General features: G+C 35.4%; 1 protein-coding gene across 5 annotated transcripts in view; it reads right to left on the bottom strand.

Annotated features, from left to right (window-relative positions):
- Positions 1-21,491, bottom strand: part of LOC142341632 (protein unc-13 homolog B-like) — a 238,982-nt gene that overhangs the window by 84,632 nt on the left and 132,859 nt on the right. For all 5 annotated transcript variants that reach the window (XM_075392735.1, XM_075392737.1, XM_075392736.1 and 2 more), the window contains exons 12-16: positions 4,225-4,305; positions 3,344-3,563; positions 2,650-2,841; positions 1,939-2,116; positions 1,032-1,282 (exon numbers count right to left, since the gene is read on the bottom strand). In XM_075392735.1, coding sequence (XP_075248850.1) covers positions 1,032-1,282; positions 1,939-2,116; positions 2,650-2,841; positions 3,344-3,563; positions 4,225-4,305 — 922 coding nt within the window. The remainder of the gene's footprint in view (positions 1-1,031; positions 1,283-1,938; positions 2,117-2,649; positions 2,842-3,343; positions 3,564-4,224; positions 4,306-21,491) is intronic.

The raw sequence follows: 21,491 nt of genomic DNA, 5'->3' as shown, positions 1-21,491 counted from the left end.
AGTAGAAATGACGTCACGCAGACAAATTTCAACCACAAAGCAGTAGAAGTCACTGAAGTCACTGAAAAAGTCAGGGTAAGACGAAACAAAAATCTGTTAGACGAAAAAAAACATAGCAGGACAAGTCCTGACGTACAACTCAAAGAATTTTCATTGACTAAACGAAAAACTAGACCTGGAACGGACTATGTGTGAATTGATAAGACCATTTCTAAAAAATATCAGATAAAACATTAAAAAAATCAGAAAACCAATGTCAAAAAGCCGTATGTGATCAAAAAGCCAATAGCGATTAAATGAAATTTGGTTCGAACGAACAACTAGACCTAGAATAAACGATAATGGATTGGGAAAACCATTTAGAAAAAATCCAAATAAAAAAAAGAAAAAAACTGTAAAAAATCAAAATGAAATTGCCGCATGTGAAGAAAAAACCACTAGCGAGAAAGCGAATTTTTTTTCAAACACCGTTTTCTCACTCTACCTTGAAAATAGAGCGAAAAAATTTCACGCCGCAAAACCACTAGCTTTTTCCCGCCACTTCCTGTTCTGGCGCGACCAAAATCACTACTCAAATTTGACTTCAAAAATCATGAAAATGTGTGAACAGATCTTAAAAAAAAGACAGCCCCGTAATACAATTCTTTGAATTGTAAAAAAAATTAGGAGCGCAATAATAGCCGCCTGGCATTGCTGAAGCGGCTATTAATCGTGCAAAAACAGATCAGGCGTGATTAAAGTCACTTGAAAAATTAAAGCAGCACAAGAAAAGATCGGTTAAGCAAAAAATCTCATAAAAATCACAGGACGTATATAGTCGCTAAAAACTTTGAGTCATACAAAGACACTTCTCCAATACTCCTCTTCGAGTCGGTAAACTGAGTCCGCTATACTAGTCGACTGAGAAGATGAAGGCGGCTATTAAAAACCATTTGAGATCAATCGTCATAACGTTGATATAAATGGACTTGCGTTTAATTTTTAACCATGATTTGAATCTTAGATTAAAAATGAAAGGAGTGTAAGCTCACCAGATTTCTCCTCCCCTTTCATTTCGACACTGATGTGCAACCTGATAGCTCCTGAGACTGCACTCTTGTCTGTTCTCTTCTCTAAATTGTACCACACATCCATCTCCCCAGAGAGGGTCCTCACTTCTATGATCGTCTGACCAAGGAAGTCGTCACTCTCCCTCGTTAACTTTTGCATCAACTTCGCTCTCAGGTCATCGTCTTCGTCCCACACGCGCACTTTGATTCGGTCCGAGGCATTGTGGCAGTCACTAAAATACACTCATACGTTTGCATTTATCAATTGTTCAAATATCCATCACTTTACTCACTTTTTTCACACCTTTAGGCTTCGTCTCCGATGTCGATTTTTAAGTAGCATGTTCATAAGTTTATCTGATGATTTTATGTGCCGGTCGCCAGCAATGTCGTAGTAATGATACTGATTTCGTCGCAGAGACAGACATGAATATTTTCCTTTATATCAGCGTCCCAAAAAATTTTCAGGCGAAGACTTTAAAATGCAATTTTTCTGTGGCTTTCAATTACTGCTGCAATTTAAGATAATGTTTTTTAACTGTGTGGAAGTCTTCATATATTCAGTAGCTTTATTAGTATAAAGTGAAAGAACCCAGCAACTGGCCATTAGAATTCAGACCCATAGGAACCTATAGCCGAAGTTGAAGCACAAATCCCCTTGATAGAGTCAATAGACGATGTTTCAAACCTGTTATCAGAAGTCTTCTAGAAACAAAAGCAAACAAAACTCAAAATAGCAAAAACTTTTAATCAGTTGCCCGTACAATTGGGAATACTTTGAAACATAGCAGCAGACATAATTGCAAATAAGCAGTTGTTAGGAATATATAATCAAAAGCAACAATCCAGGCTTTAACTTACGTTAACTTGCAATTTGTCGTTAACTTACAATGCGAAGGTTTCGTTCCACTCAGGGTTCAACTCCTGGGCTATTGTCTTGGTACGTTTCTTGGTCTTGCCCACTTGGACTGTGACGTAGGGATCACTGGCCCCAGTCTTGTCTTTGCCTGCTAGTCCCTGGGCACACTTCACAGTAATTGAGATGCGCGCTGCCCATTTGGAGGAACCTAGAACACATCATTATCTAGAATGGCTACGCGTACCTTAAATTTAATGGGATCATTTAATTTCAGGACGAAGTGATTCGGTGGATCCAGGATGAGATCCAAAGTTCAGAAGCTGGAATTTGCAAGAGTCTATCTCGATGAACTTCTATCTTGCAAAACTTTGTAAAGCAGAAATTAATAAAGAGAATTCTAGTATTCTGGCAACCACATTCCTCTAACAAGATATTCCAAAAATATTCCAAATCTTTTCTAAATACATCTATTAAGGTAGCTCACTTTGCTAGGCTACGTTTCATGACATCGTGAACATCTATAATAAACTATGCCTAGAGCCAATAGTCCAGCAGTTTCGTTGATCACAAATGAAAAGCCAGCAAAACAAGTTAGTCAAGCGACAGCTAACAAAAACCTGCAATTATTGAAAATCGAAAAGCATCAGTGATTTTTCACAGGGGTCATCGACATGATTTATCTCACAAGAGCAGCTTTTAAACAATAGGGTGTGAGAGAAAGAGGAAGTCTCTGAGACAGACCTTCGAGTACGATCTGCTCAGCGTGTGACATCTGCTGCACGTGTTCCTTTGCTGATACGGAAAATACAGTTCTGATTGTGTCAAAGAGTTGTTCCTTCTCCTTCTCTCTCACCTTCATCCTGTCTCTGATCGCAGCCACTATTGTGTTCACTTTGTCACCGTCACCATGCTTCGCATTCTTCTCAGCAGCTCCTAAGCATCTCTTGCATCAAAACAGACATTTCATTGTGTTCTAATATTGTTATCATTAACTAACTTTTGTCAACCATTGCGATTTTCAAAACCCAACATAACAGCCACAGATGCTAATATAGTACTCCTTTTCCCACCGCTATTTTTTCCTATATAAAACTTGAACAAAAATAAGACCATTAGAGTCAAACAATGGAGTCCATAACCAAGGTTGACTTTTCCTGGTAATCATGCAAGCATCATATGTTTTGACCTACACACTAATATATGATCCATATTAATATATAATTATATGATTCTTTTTACAAGGAAATCATATTTTGAACAATTTTCAGGAAATCATCCAAATCATATACAACATTATACGATTATTGGTAACCAACCTGAAAGACCACAGGGATTTCTATATGATCTTCAACCCAGAACCTGACCACTTAGGAACCTAGTCCAAACTATTTTTAATACGACTGTTTATTTAAACAACAGAGATAGAGAGACTCACTTTGGAGGCAGTCGGCGTTGAGGAGATCTTTGCACTTCTCGTGACATTTCACACCACACTCTCGACACTTAAGACCTTGTCTGGCCAGGCCCCAGAGCAGACCCTCGCACTCGAAGCAGAATGTCGGCTTGTTGGCACTCCAGATTGTGAAGTTATGTGGTGTAGTGCTCGATATGGGGTAGATTAGGGCTTGTAGAGTACTCTTGTACACCACTATTTTCTACAATGAATTCATGTATAGGTAAATTATTGAACAGATCAACATCAATTAGTGATCCGGTCGTAAACAGAGCCGCGGGGGCGTATTCCTGGGCAACAGTCTGAGCTTATTCACTTTCGACAGCTATGCTTCATTCGTCTATCAGTATCTATTATGTCTTATGTCCCTATATAAGATACAATTACAACTACCGTAATGCGAAGCGAGAAGATTTAAATGGAAAGAATTTACCATTTCAGTAGAAAGTTTACCGGTATAAAAAATTGATCAATGTGATAACGTCGAAAAATCACGATGACCTTCAGTCGAACCATATGCTTAGTTCTTTAGAAAAACTGGATCTATTTGAGTGCATGAGTCTAACTCAGGAGGACGATCAGGTGAAATTGATTAACACCTAGCTGTTGTAATTAAACCGTGCCCTTTCTTCCCATTAGCATATACGAACCATCATTGGGGGGGGGGGGGGGGGCTATATTGACTGCGACTCATAGGCGGGTGATCATCCCAAGTAGTATTGTCAATTCATTGTGGTTGGTCCACGGTAATGTATTGGTTTCCGGTAACCGAGCGCAAATGAGGGTTATAATTGTTATAAACTTGTGCCACCAAGTGCTGCTTCCGCACTTAATGAGCTCAAAAAGCTTTTAACATGTCTCACCAGTTCATTATCTTGTATGGATTGTCTGACAGCCATAGTTGTGGTTGCAATGCCCTGTTGCCTCTTCATTGCTGCCAACGACTGAAACATAACACAACATTTCCACACTCGGCCTCCATCATAGCACTCAACTTTGTTGCTCTCTACATGTCACTATCATCAGTCTGTCTATTATTGACCAATCACAGCTCGTCTCGCATTATCACCAATCATATATCTGACCAATCATCCGTCAGATTATGCCGAAAACCAAACGTTAACAATCAAGATGAAAGGAAAATAAGTTAGAACGTGTCCGAGATCGAAAACTAATCCCGTATTTTCTTATGATCTGCAAAAATTTGCACATTTTAAAAAGTTACGCAGTGTAAAGTAGACAAGAGACTAATACATAGGGCTCAAATTAGTAAAATTTTAATAGCGTTCTCATTAACCCTCAAAATGAAGATCAGAAATTGAACATCAAGAATTGCTATGCTGATTAAATTGTAAAATAAAAGCAACTGATGCACCATGACAACAAGGTGCACTTTCGTGATCTCGAATTTGGAGCACGTTCAAACTTTCTTTTCTTTTTACTCGATTGATCGAATTATTTTAATCAGCACAATCTGTGGTTTATGGTCAATATTCTGTTGGGCTATTGGTCAGAAGCCAACATTATGAGCATTAAATCAGTTTTCAGTTTTATAACTCAGGTAATAACAACAGTCAGTTGGTTGGTTACTATACCAGCATTTTTCAAATATATGTGAGTGTTATAATGCATTTTATGTTATGCATGTTAATATACAATCTACGACGCGTCTCGCTATTGCAGCATCGCCAAGCATGAAGTAGAGACAAACGCTAGTGATAAATGGAATAACAAAATTAGTAAGTTAATCATTACCACCTAGAACCACTCCCGAATCTGTATTCAATACTCAAAATTCAGTATTTAATTTTAAAGTAGCAAAGAAGAGATCAAAAGCACTGACTAATTTGTGCGCCTGATAGCGGATTAACAGCTTAGATTATGAACATATTTAATTTTTCACGATTGGATGGATCTAAGATTTGCTTAATTTACAGATTATTCGCTGAATTGGAGCCTTTTCTCTTTAAAAAATTGTAGCTTGGAAGACCACGAGGGTACTTAAACACTTACGTTTTAAGATGAGCAGTTGATTTAATCGATTTAAGAAGACAAATTCGGTAGTGGTTCAGGCACATAAGTGATGACACCACGTGAACAGACCAAGTCAAGACAACATAATCCAAATGAAAATAACCAAAACAGAAACAAAACAAAAAGTCGCAAACAGGACAACACGGAACCATTTCCTTTACCCCCGTGCAACATCACCCTCTAGCAATGACATTTAACGATATTTTATAGACACGTCCATTGTTTATCAAAAATACCCTTCAATAGATAACACACATTCCACTCATTGTAAAATAAAACAAATAAGGTGGCAGTTCCGTCATCACAAAAGTTTGATTATATTAGGGGAAAAGGAAACAGATCCCACAATACAACTAAAACGGAACTAAAACTGTCTTCATAATTCGAATTCTACAACTTTTGCTTTAATTAGAAAGTAGAAAGCCTACGGAATGCAAAGTTAGTGTTGCCCTTCGCAACATGACAAGAATTTCATGAACCTATCAAAAAATTCTAAATAAAAAATTTAACCTTTCTCGGAACACGAAAACATGGAAAGAGTATTTAGAAAAAGCTGCTGACAAACGATTGGTGTGTGAGTTATGTTGCAACCGTCTTGAGCAATAAAAAAGTAAAAACTTTTTAGTAAAGGTAAACGTGATTAAAAATCCAAAAATGAAAGCTCCAAACCACAGTTGTATGAGAAGGTAAAGGGGGGACGACATCAAAAACGAGTGACACGAGACACAAAAATACATCATGCACACATTGAAAATCGTGTTACATCTTTCCCAACCATTTTGGAGATCTATCTTAGAGAACAATAAACATCTTACACTTGCACGGCAAGCCAATGCACTAGGGCCTTAAACCGATTTGATTTACAGGACCAAGAGATATATGGTCGATCGAAAAACTATCACATGAAAAAAGGTCGTACGAGAAAACTCCTGAAGACCAAATGATTGAAAACCATTGCTCCCGAAATTGTTTGAGAGCAACTAAAAGCACACTAAAAGAGAAGGAATAAAATGATCGCAACCAACTTGAAGGCGACCCGCTGTCATTGAATCAAGAGATACAAATACTAGCGACAACTAACTAGAAGGCCGGTGTAATTCAACAATAGCTACAAGTTCTTTTTTATCTACTAAAAAACTGAACTTTGATTTTAAGATTTCTTAATCAACAACAACTTTTACAAAAATCATCCACCTATCAACCAACAACACTTCACGGTCCACATATACAAAATGAATTACTTGGAAAATCACTGTCATGATTATGGTTCAACTCCATAAATATAGCTTGTAGATTCTTAGAAAATAGCTGCGATGGCTTAGTAGATCTCCAGTCTCAACAACGATAGTTAAAAAGGCCAAAAAAGAAGATGTCATTTTTAAAACTAAGTGCGGATGTTATAGTTATCTGCAAGAGCCAGGAGGTCATTTTTGAGAGAGGTAAGGCACGTGTTACCAACAACTTAATCACGCAAATGAATAAACTCTCACCACTAAGAGTGCGAACTGACGTCAAGCACGCAATTCAGTTGAGATTGAACGAAAGAATGAATAAAACGCAAGTTTGAAGTCATTCTGACTTCATATGGTCGAAACAAAATCTTGACGAATAAAAAGCAAAGGACAAAACCTGATTTAAAAAAAACTCATTAAAAACTATATCAGCAATTTTCAGCAACATCAAACTTTGACAGTCGAAAAAGCATAGGGCTATAGATACAAAAAAAGACAAGACAATTCAAAAACAATTTCAAAAACTTCTTCTTTCCGAAAACTAGTGTTGGCAAAACCATCAAAAACAATAAAAAGAAGTTAGAACATAAACAATCACATTGGTAAAAATATTCTCGAACGACTAGCGGTAGCTTGAATCTCTTGTGGCTTTCTTCAGTGGGAGGGGGTGGGGGTAAATACCGTCACTAAGGCCGGCTTCAAATGACATCATTAGAGGTTATTATATACCCTTATAACCAATAATAACAATTTAAACTGCAAGAGATTCCACCAACCTCCGCGCATATTTCATTTGACTTTTAGTGTGACCTGCCTCAAACTGCGTTCAACTGCTGGAACTTTTAAATGAGAAAAATTTAGACCGCGCAAAACGATTAAGTGAAGGGTGCAAAAATCAATCGTAAGTCAAAACAGTCAAGCGAAAATTCTGCATAAAAAACATCAACACCTTTACAAAAATGGTTCAAACTCCGTACGAGAGCAATTAATAACTATTGATACCATGCGTGCTTAGGTAGCATATACCAATTTTGTGGTCAACAATCGAAATTAAAGTAACAAAAAATAAAGAATAGAATCTGGCAAAAACGAGAACCTATTCTGAAATCAGCGTCACCAAAAATAAAAAGCACATGAAAATACACTAAAATAATAATTTAAGCCTAACATACAAATGTAAAAACCGGAAAACATCTTTTTTCGATTCAATTGGGCGAGAAATGCACAAACAAACAACAACAAGTGAAAACAACGCCGCATTAATTCGATGAGAAATTTTATCATCGAGACTAAGCGACAAAGAAACACCGAAAGCATTAACAATTCACGAATTTTTCATGAAAAGAAGTGGTGTAAGAAAAGAAGTTTCAAGGTTCAAAAAGCCGACAGTATGGGAATTCACAAACACGGCCTCGTTGATGGTAATCTGAGACCTTAACCACTCAGCTTTACGGGCTGAGAGCGAAAAAAATCCAAGAAGAGTGCAAAAACAGTTAAGCAAAAATCTGCATAACAAAAGACACGCACGTTTACCATAATTGCTTTGAACTGCACTCGAGAGCAATTAATGAATCCACTGCAATTTTAAAATCCACTTCACAGAAACCAATTCATTTACGTTCTCCTTCTGCATCGCTTCCGACAAGTCTAAAGCACCTTTTTCCACTCCCCTCTCATTGGGCGAATTATTTATTGAATAAATGCGCCCTCTCATTTGGCGACCCTAATAATTCACCTATAATGCTGCAAGAAGATTTTGCAATCAACCAAAAACATCCACAGAAGTTCCTTCATCTCGCCCAGAGCTAATAAAAAACAATATCAAAACACATCCTCGCGTTTTCAGTAGAGAGAAACTTGCGAATGGTTCCGTATCAAATACTTCCACAAAAAAAGATCTAACAACAACAATACTGCATCAATTTCTTAATGATCTTATATCGTGGTTAAGTCAAACGTTTGAACTGCGACACTTCTTCGATTGATTCAGTCAATCATCAGCTCTCAAATATTTTGGAGAACAAAGAGAAAAAATGGGCAAAATAGATCAGAAACTCAAAGATGCATACCGAAACATAACTCAATATAACGAATCTGCCAATTAAAATCAGGGTACTTTAATCATCGTTTGAGGTTTTGTTCGATTCCGAAATCGGGTGCTGAGTTCACGCTATTTTAAGACTTTATTAATCAACAAATGTGAACTATTCCGCGGTTCTAAGTTCAATTGAATTTTCATCAATTATAAAACTCAAGTTTTATAAGATGACAATGCAAGTGTTATGCACGGTCAATTTCTACTTTTCGTAATAAGTCAGTAAGAGAATTTTCTACAAGTGCAGTCAAACTCAAGTTCACTTCGTTTGCGTTACTGTGTTAAGTGTGCGGATGAAGGAAAAGCAGTTATTATAAAATTGTTTGTTCATGATACAGCACCAAACGTATCCAATCAATTCACAAAGACAGCCCAACTGAAAGTGAAAGGAAACTGAATATTACTCAAGTTTAGCTCAAGAACCATATTATGGTAATTATAGTAATAATAAGTTAAGTAGAAATAACTAATGTGTACTCACGGCAATTTTGAACTAAAATTATCAATAATTTAGTATATTTGAGCGAGTTTGCATTATCTATCGAACATTATAAGGAGTAGATATCTAAGGCTATATACATTTTTAAAAGTATTTATAACTTCTACAGTTTATAGTAGTGGTACAATGATTGAGCATTGCACTCGACGCCAAAATATCAAACATAGCCCGTAGATTGCCGGTAAATAGCCGTCGTTGACTCCACTGACAAACTAGAGGAGAATAAAGAAAATTTGTCGACTGCCTAATTTTTTCAAATGTTCTAAATTGGTTCGAAGTTGCACGAGATTTGCTAAACATGGTAAAATCAATAAATTCGCTAAAGTGGATTACAATAACCTTAAAACAAATACCAGTCAGCAGCATACAAAAAGGATTTTTGATTATCTAATGCACTTAAGTCTTTAAACATTAAGTCTTATTGTCCGGGCTTTACTGGTTTATCCTGTTTTTTATTGACAGTATTTAGGTAAATTTGCGGCTTAAAGTATATTCAGTTGAAAGTGATAGAGGTAGGTCAGAATTGAAACGTGAAAGTGGCGACATGTAAAACGAAATTCAAAAAAGATAGCACCTAAAAAATTCGTTGAGAGGCTGACGGCGTTTATTGAACATGTCAGAACTTACTTTAATGAAATAAAACATTAATTCCACTTCTCTCTCATTAATTACCTATCACCTAAACATACGAAAGTTTCATCAGGGTTTCCAGGTTTGCAATTGCGCATTTGACGTTAGAGTGACGTGAATATTAGCCGACACAAAAATTTGCCGAACTGAATTTTAGCCGTAGGAACCGACCAATCAGAACGCACCAATTTTATTGCGAGAATATGTTTGGCCGTGATAGTTTGTTCGGTTGTGATAGATTCATATCAAATCTAATAGGCTGCTGGGGCATGCCCTAATTGGTTAATTTCATGTGCAAGTGAGTTACAGAATTGCGTGTCCCACTTATGTTTACTTACAGCTATTACCTTTTCAATTATTTCTAATTTCCCTGCCTGACTTCTTCGGCTAATTTTCACATCGGCTTATATACCGTTAGTTCTACTGCATCAATCAATCTGATTGGTCAGCAATTGAACAGTAGCTTTCACTTAAGAGCCAATCGAAGAGCTACATTCAATTGTTAAAAAATGCGCATAATTTATATCTAAATCTGATATTTAAATAAATTTACAAACTATCGAGGTTACTTTAAAAAGATTACGTAGAACTATATCGCCGTAATACTATTCCGACGTTTAAGAGAGCCGAAACTGCAAATGATTCTGAAAGTGCCAATAAAACAAAGAGCAATTACATATATGTTAATGCGAGCCGAACTGATTTGCAAATGGACCAGGGCTAAAGTCACAGGTTCAGCTGCCATAAATGCATATCAAGTACATGGCCATAGTGGTTACATGACAATTCCATGTCACCCAAAGCCATTTTACCCAATGCCAACTTACCCAAGGCTCTTTGATCTTTCCGTTCAATTATCCGATGTTCGGTTGGGACATTTTCCTATCAAGTCCCACGGGCCATTTAATAAGATAGCCATTAATAACCCATGTTCGGTTGTGATAGTTTCACATCAAGTCCGACGGGCCATTTAATTATATAGTCGGCTAAATCGTCGTATTGGTAATTTAAAACATACCCGGCAGATTGCCAGAAAATAGTTGCCATTGATTCCAATAAGCATGATTGGGATTGAAAGAATAGAAGATATTGAAAAAAAAGATTTTTGTACAAAAACATTTTTTAAGTCCGATTTATTTTGATGGCATTTCGTAGTTGAACACAACATACTTCTGTTTCTTAGAGAGAGGCTACAGGGGCTACTATCAATACCAATAAGCATTAGGGATGATAACTAAGACTTATAGGAACGACGTTCAAATAGCGGGCATCTAAAATTGGGCTTTAAAGGGTTTATCCCGTTTCTACTTCTGACTTCAATTTTTTATACTGACTCTGTTCATATTGAATTACTTTGCTGAGCAACTGATGTTCAAAATCACTTTTAGCAGAATGAGAGAAGAGAGAAACTAGCCTAGAGAAGTCAAAAAGATATCACGCAAAATGTTGAAAAAGCGGCAAAATGAGGTAAAGCGAAACATTTTTTTATTCGACGAAGTAAAAAAAAACATAGCAGGACAAGTCCTGACGTACAATTCAAAGAATTTTCATTGCCTAAACAGAAAAACTTGACAAAGAATGGACTATGAGTGAATTGAGAAAACCACTTAAAAAAAATCAAATAAAAAAATAAGAAAAAAAGAGAAAATCAATGTCAAAATTCCGCATGTGAACAAAAAAACCACCAGCGAGAAATAATTTAATTCAAACAAAAAATAGGCCTAGAATGAGCTGTGAATGGATTGGGAAAACCATTTAGAAAAAAATCCGATCCAAAAAATAAAAAAAACAGTAAAAATCAGAGTGAAATTGCCGCATGTGAACAAAAAACCACTACCGAGAAACCGAATTTTTGTTCTAACACCGTTTTCTCACTTTAAAATTAGAGCGAAAAAAATCCACGCCGCAAAACCACTCGCTTTTTCGCTCCATTTCCTGTTTCGGCGTGACCAAAATCACTACTCCAATTTGACTTCAAAAATCATGAAAATGTGTGAACAGATCTTAAAAAAGACACCGCCCCAATACAATTCAAATTCTTTGAACTGTAAAAAAATAGGAGCGCTATAATAGCCGGCTAAGAAGATGAGGGCGGCTATTAACAATAGGGTAAATTAAAGTTGGCAATGAGTAAAATAGTATTGCGTAAAATCGAATTGGGTGAATTATCCTGACGGTGACTTGTAAGAGAGCCGAAGTGAAGAGCCGATTGAAAGAGCCAAAACTTTATAAAGATTATCAGTCGATAAATGTTGCAGCCACTTAAATTGCCTTCTGAAATGAGACTACCAAATTCTCAACCAATCATAACCGAGTATTTGAGAAATGCAATTTTAATATTTTCTAGTTAAAGAAACAAAGCGAATTAATAAATAATTATCTTGAAATTATCGCGGACCTTGGTCATGCCTTAGCGGCTTCTGGGACTTGATATAAAACCATAGCAACCAAGCATGAGATCAATTAACTCACCTAAGTACATTTCTTAGTAACCAACTAACAATTTACAGTAATTAAAGGCAACTTTTTGCTATCCACTCTTTTTAAATCTAGTCAGGTTTCAGCGCTTTCTAACGTCGGTTCTTTACAACGTCGGCTCTCTTGCACGTATCCTATCCTGACACCCCCATAGTCGACGCTAGCTAATGGGTGACGTACAACTATGCTGACGTAATACTATGCCGATTATAAGAGTGCCAAAAATTATTCAATTTTTATCTTGATAAATTTCTTATCAATCATGTCATTTTACGGAGATGACGCAAAAATTATCGGCCAATCAAAATCGAGAACCAATTGCGGCATTCTTATAAAACTTATTGTTTATTAGCATAAGAAAATTGCAGAAAGACAAACATTAAGTAAACAGTAGAAATTGCAGGAAATGGCCATGCCTCAGCGATCCGTGGGGTTTGATATGAAACTATTACAACCAATTTAGTAATCAGCTTGCCCTGGTCTCTTTAAAAATCCAATCGGTCAGCATTTCACAAATAATTAACTGGCATTTTTCAGTTTTGGCAAATCAGATGACCAACACGTTTACAAAAAGACCAACACGTTTACTTCGTTCAAAAGCAATTAAAAAGATTTGCGTTGAAAAAGTTACCGACGCCGCTTAAAAATGTGAAAAAATTCAGCGACAAAAAAACAAAGCTTGTTAAAATTAACACTTCAGAAGCCTTTTTATTAGAAAATTTAATTACACATGAGTTCTTTTTACCTTAAATTGCTCAAACTAGACAAGGGTTAAAGTGCAAAAGGCATCTCATTTAATGAAGTAAGTCACGTACAATCAAAATCTAATCACGCAAAAGAGCAAAAAACTTAATAACACAGAGTGCGAAATAAAGTCACGCGCACAAACGTATTAATTAAGACTAAGTATTCACGCAATCGTAATGCAGCCTAAACAACTTTTTTTAAACCATTCTTTAAATCAAAATTTTAGAGAGAGCATTCACTCAGAAATTCGTGTTTTTCTGCTTTGCTGTTTTAACAGTAATAGAGCTTCAAAAGACAAAACAAAAAACACAGCAGGAAGAAATCCGGAAGCGACTCCAAGAGTTCGACCTTCCCCAGCAAAATCGTACAGCAGCCTAAACAATTTTCTTTTTTCTTAAAACATTCTTTATATCAAATTTTTAGTAAGAGAAAGCATTCACTCAGGAATTCGTCTTTCTCTGCTTCGCTGTTTGAACAGTAATAGAGCTTCAAATGACCATACAAAAAAAATAACCGGAAGAAATCTGGAAGCGCCTGGAAGAGTTCGACCTTCCCAAGCAAAATCGTAATGCATCCTAAACAATTTTCTTTTTTCTTAAAACATTCTTTAAATGAGAAGATTTGGTAAACATACAACCCTGTCATAACGGGGACGATTTCAGTCGATTGTTGAAACAAGCTTAATATAAAACAGTTACAGCATTCAGAATCAACTTAAAAGGTCGCACAGATATAAAAACTAAGAAAACATTTTGACAGAAAAACACCAACATCATGATACTGCAGAAATTAGAAGTATTAAAAACATATCTGGTTACATCAAAAGATGGCCAAAACCTTGGGATGGACAAATATTGATTGGCTAAAAAACTGACCGGGCTAATAATTGTCATACAACAACTCATCGTAATGGTCCTTAAAAACTGAGAATTCAAAAACACAGTGAAATCATAATGCATATTCTAATCTTGGCAACTGAAATGAATAACTCAGAACCAAAGAACTAAAATCTGGGACTCAACAAAACACCAATCTTATTATTTTGGTGTCACAACAATTTGGCAAAGTCCAAAATATTCTTTCTTTTTGAGATATTATAGACAAAAAGTATTCTAATTATTGGGAAATTTTATTTAAACAAGAATCAAACAAAAGAAAATAGAAAAACACTTAAAATTATTAGAAAAATACTTCAAATAGAAAAAATTATTACCAAATCTAAGAAGAAACTAATTTCAAATTTTTTTTAAACAAATGATATCAGCAAAGCGAATGAAAGGGACTGAGGAGAATACCAGAATAATACATGTTAGAAGGTGGAGAAAGCGGGCACAGTTCGTGAAGCTCAAAATCAAATTGAAAAAATAAAGAAAATTTCTCCATTTAGCATTCGAGCTGAAGAAGAAACATAGCCACCTTCCTGTTTTTAAAAAGTGATGGATAGGGGCAAGCGACGGAGGGAAGAGGTCGGTAGGGTAACACCATGAGTTCAAACCTCATCCGTTTACGCATACGGCTCTAAGAAAGCTGCTCGGACGCTTTATGCCCTCGGGATTTACCTGTTTATCCCGTTTCTGAGGACGAAAAGCCAAAAAGGGTTAAACAAAAATTCAGTTCCGCAAAAAAATTGCAATAACACGTCAGGACTAAGACAATTGCGACAAACTTTGTTTTAGAGCAATTAAACACAGTTCAAAGATTCGAAACATCAAAACAATTTGCAAAAAAAAATTGTCAAAAACTTGTTTAAACTGAACTCTCGACTCAAAAGTGCAATGAATTTCAGAGACTTAAAGCAAATAAAAATCAATTCAAGAGAACTCAAAGCCTACTGGCCGCTACCTGTTTATCCCGTTTCTGATGACGAAAAATCAAAGGGGTCAGTCAAAAAATGGGTCAAGCAAAAAATCACATAAAAAAGACCAACAGGACTAATATAATTGCTACTAACTTCGTTTGAGAGGAATTAATTAATTGATTGTCTCAGCGCCTCATGGGACTTGATATGAAACTATAACAGAACATTCAATCAGTTTACCCCAGACAGTAAATCGTGGTAGTGATCCAAAAATTGTGGGCTTTATAAAATAAATAAACTTTTTGTTTCGATTCGTTTTGAGGTCTGGTTTTGTTTTAAATTCGGCTCTTTCTGTTTTGATGTCGGCTCTTTCTGTTTTGATGTCGGCTCTCTCTCTGTTTTGATGTCGGCTCTTTCTGGCAGAGCAACTGTCAACATTTTCTTTTGGCACCAAGTAAATGTACTAACATAATGCCACATTGCAATTAATTTGAATATTGTACGAGTGAGACCTCAAGATTGCCTAATAGTGTAAATTGCAATGGCAAGTTCAACAAAAGAATTTTATAAAAGCATAGAAAAAATGACAGAATTAAACCACTGTAGATTAGACAGAAGCAATTTTCAAGAGGCCTTTGAAGCCATTTTCAAACAATAAAATAATTATTGTTAATAGGTAAAAAATAGATGTTTTCATTTTGTCAAATATCCGTGAGACAAATAATCATTTTCAACTTAAAAAAAAACATCTATTCTTGATTATGTTTGGAATCTCTAATTCAGACCGGGATAAGTCAATCAGTCCAAAATTCAATGACTCAACGGTTATTTACGGATATCTAATTTAATCGGTTTATTATCCGAACCTAAAATGTGTACTAAAATTTCCGGAACTCAGCTTTGATCACAGACGTGAATTCTTGATAAGCGTAACTTAAAAAAAGTGTCTGTAGTATTGTAACACAGCCGGCCGATTACATTACTATGAAGCGAAATAGACTTGCGTACCGTAAAATACAGATAGAAACATAAACCGACTAATGTCGGAATTGCATTCGAACGACAGGCAGTGAAAAAACTTTTGACCCCACCGAGATTGGAACCATTGACGTCCCAATCCATAACCAGATGCACTGCCGACTGCTAATTCGCCCTTATTGTTGCTATGCTGCAACCAACTTTGTATTAGCAACAATTTTTACTTCGGAGTGAGAGACATTAAGATCACTCAAAAAGGAAGAACGAAAACCTGAAAAAGTCAATTGAGAAATCAAAGAATGTTCTAGAAGAAAAAAAATAAGCAAAGATTTGCATAAAAAAGACCAACACGTTTAAAATAATTGCTGTGAACTTCGTTCAAAAAGCAATTAAAAAGATTTGCGTTGAAAAAGTTACCGACGCCGCTTAAAAATGTGAAAAAATTCAGCGACAAAAAAAAACAAAGCTTGTTAAAATTAACACTTCAGAAGCCTTTTAATTAGAAAATTTAATTACACATATGAGTTCTTTTTACCTTAAATTGCTCAAACTAGACAAGGGTTAAAGTGCAAAAGGCATTTCATTTAATGAGTTAAGTCACGTACAATCAAAATCTAATCACGCAAATGAAATTAAAATTTTAACTACAGAGTGTGAAATAACGTCACGCGCACAAACGTCTTCAGTAAGACTAAGCACTCACGCAGAAATCCGACTTTCTGCTTTTATGTTTGAACAGAAGTAATGGACCTTCAGATGACAAAACAAAAAACACAGCCGGAAGAAATCCGGAAGCGACTCCAAGAGTTCGACCTTCCCCAGCAAAATCGTAATGCAGCCTAAACAACTTTTTTGCTTAAACCATTCTTTATATCAAAATTTTAGTATGAGAAAGCATTCACTCAGGAATTTGTCTTTCTCTGCTTCGCTGTTTGAACAGTAATAGAGCTTCAAATGACAAAACAAAAAAATACCCGGAAGAAATCTGGAAGCGCCTGGAAGAGTTCGACCTTCCCAAGCAAAATCGTAATGCATCCTAAACAATTTTCATTTTCTTAAAACATTCTTTAAATCAGAAGATTTGATAAATATACAACCCTGTCATAATGGGGACGATCTGATTCGATTGTTGAAACGAGCTTAAATTAAAACAGTTACAGCATTCAGAATCAGCTTAAAAGGTCGCACAGATATAAAGACTAAGAAAACATTTTGACAGAAAAACACTAACATCTTGATACAGCAAAAATTAGAAGTATTAAAAACATATCTGGTTACATCGAAAGATGGCCAAAACCTTGGGATGGACAGATATTGATAGGCTAAAAAACTGACCGGGCTAATAATTTTCAAAAACAACTCATCTTAATGGTCTTTAAAAACTGAGAAATCAAAAACACAGTGAAATCATAATGCATATTCTAATCTTGGCAACTGAAAAGAATAACTCAGAAACAAAGAACTAAAATCTGGGACTCAACAAAACACCAATCTTATTATTTTGGTGTCACAACAATTTGGCAAAGTCCAAAATATTCTTTCTTTTTGAGATATTATAGACAAAAAGTATTCTAATTATTGGGAAATTTTATTTAAACAAGAATCAAACAAAAGAAAATAGAAAAACACTTAAAATTATTAGAAAAATACTTCAAATAGAAAAAATTATTACCAAATCTAAGAAGAAACTAATTTCAAATTTTTTTTAAACAAATGATATCAGCAAAGCGAATGAAAGGGACTAAGGAGAAAACCAGAATAAAACATGCTAGAAGATTGTGAAAGCGGACATAGTTCGTGAAGCTAAAAATCAAATTGAAATAACCTAGAAAATTTCGCCATTTAGCACACGAGGCAACGAAAGAAACAAAGCCACGTTTTTGTTTTTGAAAACTGATGGACAGGGGCAAGCGACTGAGGGAAGCGGTCGGGAGGGTCACAACATGCGTTCAAACCTCATCCGTTTACGCATACGGCTCTAAGAAAGCTGCTCGGACGCTTTATGCCCTCGGGATTTACCTGTTTATCCCGTTTCTGAGGACGAAAAGCCAAAAAGGGTTAAACAAAAATTCAGTTCCGCAAAAAAATTGCAATAACACGTCAGGACTAAGACAATTGCGACAAACTTTGTTTTAGAGCAACTAAACACAGTTCAAAGATTCGAAACATCAAAACAATTTGCAAAAAAAAATTGTCAAAAAAATTGTTTAAACTGAACTCTCGACTCAAAAGTGCAATGAATTTCAGAGAAATAAAGCAAATAAAAATCATTCAAGAGAACTCAAAGCCTACTGGCCGCTACCTGTTTATCCCGTTTCTGATGACGAAAAATCAAAGGGGTCAGTCAAAAAATGGGTCAAGCAAAAAATCACATAAAAAAGACCAACAGGACTAATATAATTGCTACTAACTTCGTTTGAGAGGAATTAATTAATTGATTGTCTCAGCGCCTCATGGGACTTGATATGAATCTATAACAAAACATTCAATCAGTTTACCCCGGAAAGTAAATCGTGGTAGTGATCCAAAATTGTGGGCTTTATAAAAAATAAACTTTTTGTTTTCGAGTCATTTTGAGATCTGGTTTCGTTTTAAATGGATTAGTTTTTGTACAAATTTATAAAACAAAAACCTCACCTTTAAAAGAGGCGTTCAATGCATAAATTACCAGAAGGAAAATGCCATATACCTGATTTTCTTTTTAAAAATGTCCACGCAAAGACCCATATCTAAAAAAATTATTACAAGCCAAAAATAAAAAAAGAGAAATGTGCCAATTTTGCATTAGAAACAAATTATTAGGCTTTCAAAAACACTGGCATCAATTTCAGAGGGTTACAATGATGCAGAATCTATCAAAACTTATACCAACAAAAAAAACAAAATTCAACAAAAGAGCCAGGCCAAATGGACCAGAAAGGCCAAAAATGGATATCTATATAAGCCATTAAATAATCAAGACTTTTAAAATTCAACAAGTCATTCAATGAAGGCAGCAGATGATGTTAATTCCGTAGCGCATACAAAATTAGTTCTCAAGGTAACTTTACTCATTTTCACATAAAGGTCAAAACTCAGTTTGAGAAACGACTCGAAGAATCGTGCAATACAAAAAAAACTGACATTCAACATTTTTCTTAAAACATCGAACTGAAATTCGACAAATCACTTAATCTTATGCAAGCAAAGATAAAAAACTAAAATATCTTAAGACTTATTGTAAAACAATTGACACAACGCATCCTTATGGTGAGTCAATTTTCAAATAAGGAGGCGTCTAAATAAAAATAAAAAGGTGGCGTCTAAATGAAAAAGGTGGCGTCCAGAACAACCATAAGCGGTACCGTTTGGTAACAGAGGAAAAAAATTGGAGGCCAGATTCTGAAATTAAACACAAACTTTCCAAAACAAATGTCAATAAAAACGAAAGCTAAATGCTGAAGCCAATAAAAACGACGGCAATCAAGCCGCAATAGGTCAGTGGCTGGCAAAAAAAAAACGGTTTAAGTCGTTAAAGCCAACGATATGAGCATAATTCACTAATAAGATTTATCATTCATGATTAGCAACAATGTAACAATTGTGATTTGATCATACGTTATATGACTACAATGCGAACCATAAAAAGAGGGAAAAACTCATAAAATTTTATTATATTTTCAAAAACTATTTGTCGAAGTCATAGAAATTATTAGCTATGAACTGAAACAATTATTTCTTTTTAAAGCCTAATTAGCATTAAAGGACTGATCTGATGAGTCAAAGTGATGAAGTCAGTCAATTATATGAGAGTATCAAAGTCACGAACCACACTAACTAAGAACCCAAACTATTAATTAGACTCAATTATGCCTCATTATCAAACCATGAGAACTGTCAATAATGGGACTAAGCGATAAGACAACGAAAAGAATTATAAAACCGGGCAAGACTTAAAAAAATTACTGGTAATTTTTGCCAATTACTGGAAAAACAAGTCGCTATAAAGACGTGAAAACCTTTAAATATTAATTGGAACAATAACATAGCCTCTAGGGCGAGAGCCAATAAGACCAGCGATCGATGAGACTGCGAAACAGGACAGTAAAAAGAACAACAAAAACGGATAAACAAAATATCACTGATAGTATATTCAAAACAATGATTCTCTTAGTCATATAAACCATTAATAACTGCCCTTTGATGAATTCAAAACTGCAACAATATAATATTACACTACACGTATGACCTTTTGAAGCCATTATGGAGAAAAATCAGGAGAAAACAAAACAGCAGAAAGAAGTCAAATTGCGGCACGTGGAAAAAAAACTTGCCTTCAGATACCGCTCTCTACTTTAAAGGTTCAAAACTGACTCGAATTTTCGCTACCTTTATACTACAATGTTAAGCATAGCCGGCAAATTGCCGGAAAATAACCACCGTTGACCCGCTTGACGCACAGTGGGAGTGAAATATAAAAAGAAAAAAAATAAGAGAAAAATTGACAGAATTTTTCTAAAAATCAAAGTGATCTTATTTGGTATGTAAATTCTGCAAATTCGGTTAAAATCTAATCCAGCTTCTAAACTCAAGGCTATTAAGCATAACACTAATGCCAGATAGCAATCGTTTTAATGAACTTTGCTAACCTAATTCATTATGACTTAATGACCTGGCTTATATGTTTATCAAGCTCTTTTGATTTTGCAATTTTGACATTGACCGTATTCACATTACATAATTCAATACGTGAAAAAAATTATAAAATCCATTCAGTTGAAACAGTGAGTGAAGTGAGTCAGAAGGCAAGAGTGAAAATCGTGACCTATGTAAATCAAAAGGTAGGTAATGGCTAGTAGACCAATTGAACAATGCCAAACAGACAGTCTCACAAGTTTCGAGAAAAAAAAAACAAAACTAAAATAACTCCCCAAAATATTGACGCATTCATCCTCAAGGACAAATTTTGAGCTATTTATTAACACCACGCATAAGCTTTGAAAGGGTTGTATCGGACGCCAATGATTCAGTATTTTAGTGTCTTCAAAGCAATTTCTTTTGTCTCTAGAATATGTCCAGTAATCCATCCGCGATTCCTATAAAAAAAGGATCGTAACAATCAGTTCAATCAAAAATTACAAACTTTTCAAAAAGTTTTCAGAACTACGTCGTTGGTCTCCTGAAACTATCCAGTAACTCATATCTAAGCCTTAAAAAGATTTATTGGCCCTTATCATCGATAAACAAAAGGACAAAAAAAATTAAAAGTTGCAAAAATTAGCACCATTTTGCGTGTTTCAATTTGCATGCCAAAACAAAGAGCTCGAAAAAGGACAAAAACAATTCCGTCTTGCAAAAGACCATTATCATCTTTGAGGTGAAAGACCATTTCAAATTGAATTAGGTCCTACCCAGTAGCTGCAGCATTCTAAGCACTTGAAGGACTACTAAAACCAGTTATGAGCCTCTAATGAAACTTAATACCCAATTGGCGCTACCTGTTTATCCCGTTTTGAAAGATCAAACTCATGAAAAAAATGTGAAATAGTCTTACAAAAAACATAAACCGACTAATGTCGGAAGAAATGCACTCGAACGACTGGCGGGTGCAAAAAACACTTGATTACACCATGATTCGATCCATTGACATCTTGCTTTAT

This window comes from Convolutriloba macropyga, chromosome 6, assembly GCF_964194025.1.
Source record: "Convolutriloba macropyga chromosome 6, txConMacr16.3, whole genome shotgun sequence".
In the NCBI taxonomy this organism is placed as follows: Eukaryota; Metazoa; Xenacoelomorpha; order Acoela; family Convolutidae; genus Convolutriloba; species Convolutriloba macropyga.
This window is presented reverse-complemented; position numbering and strand designations above follow the sequence as displayed.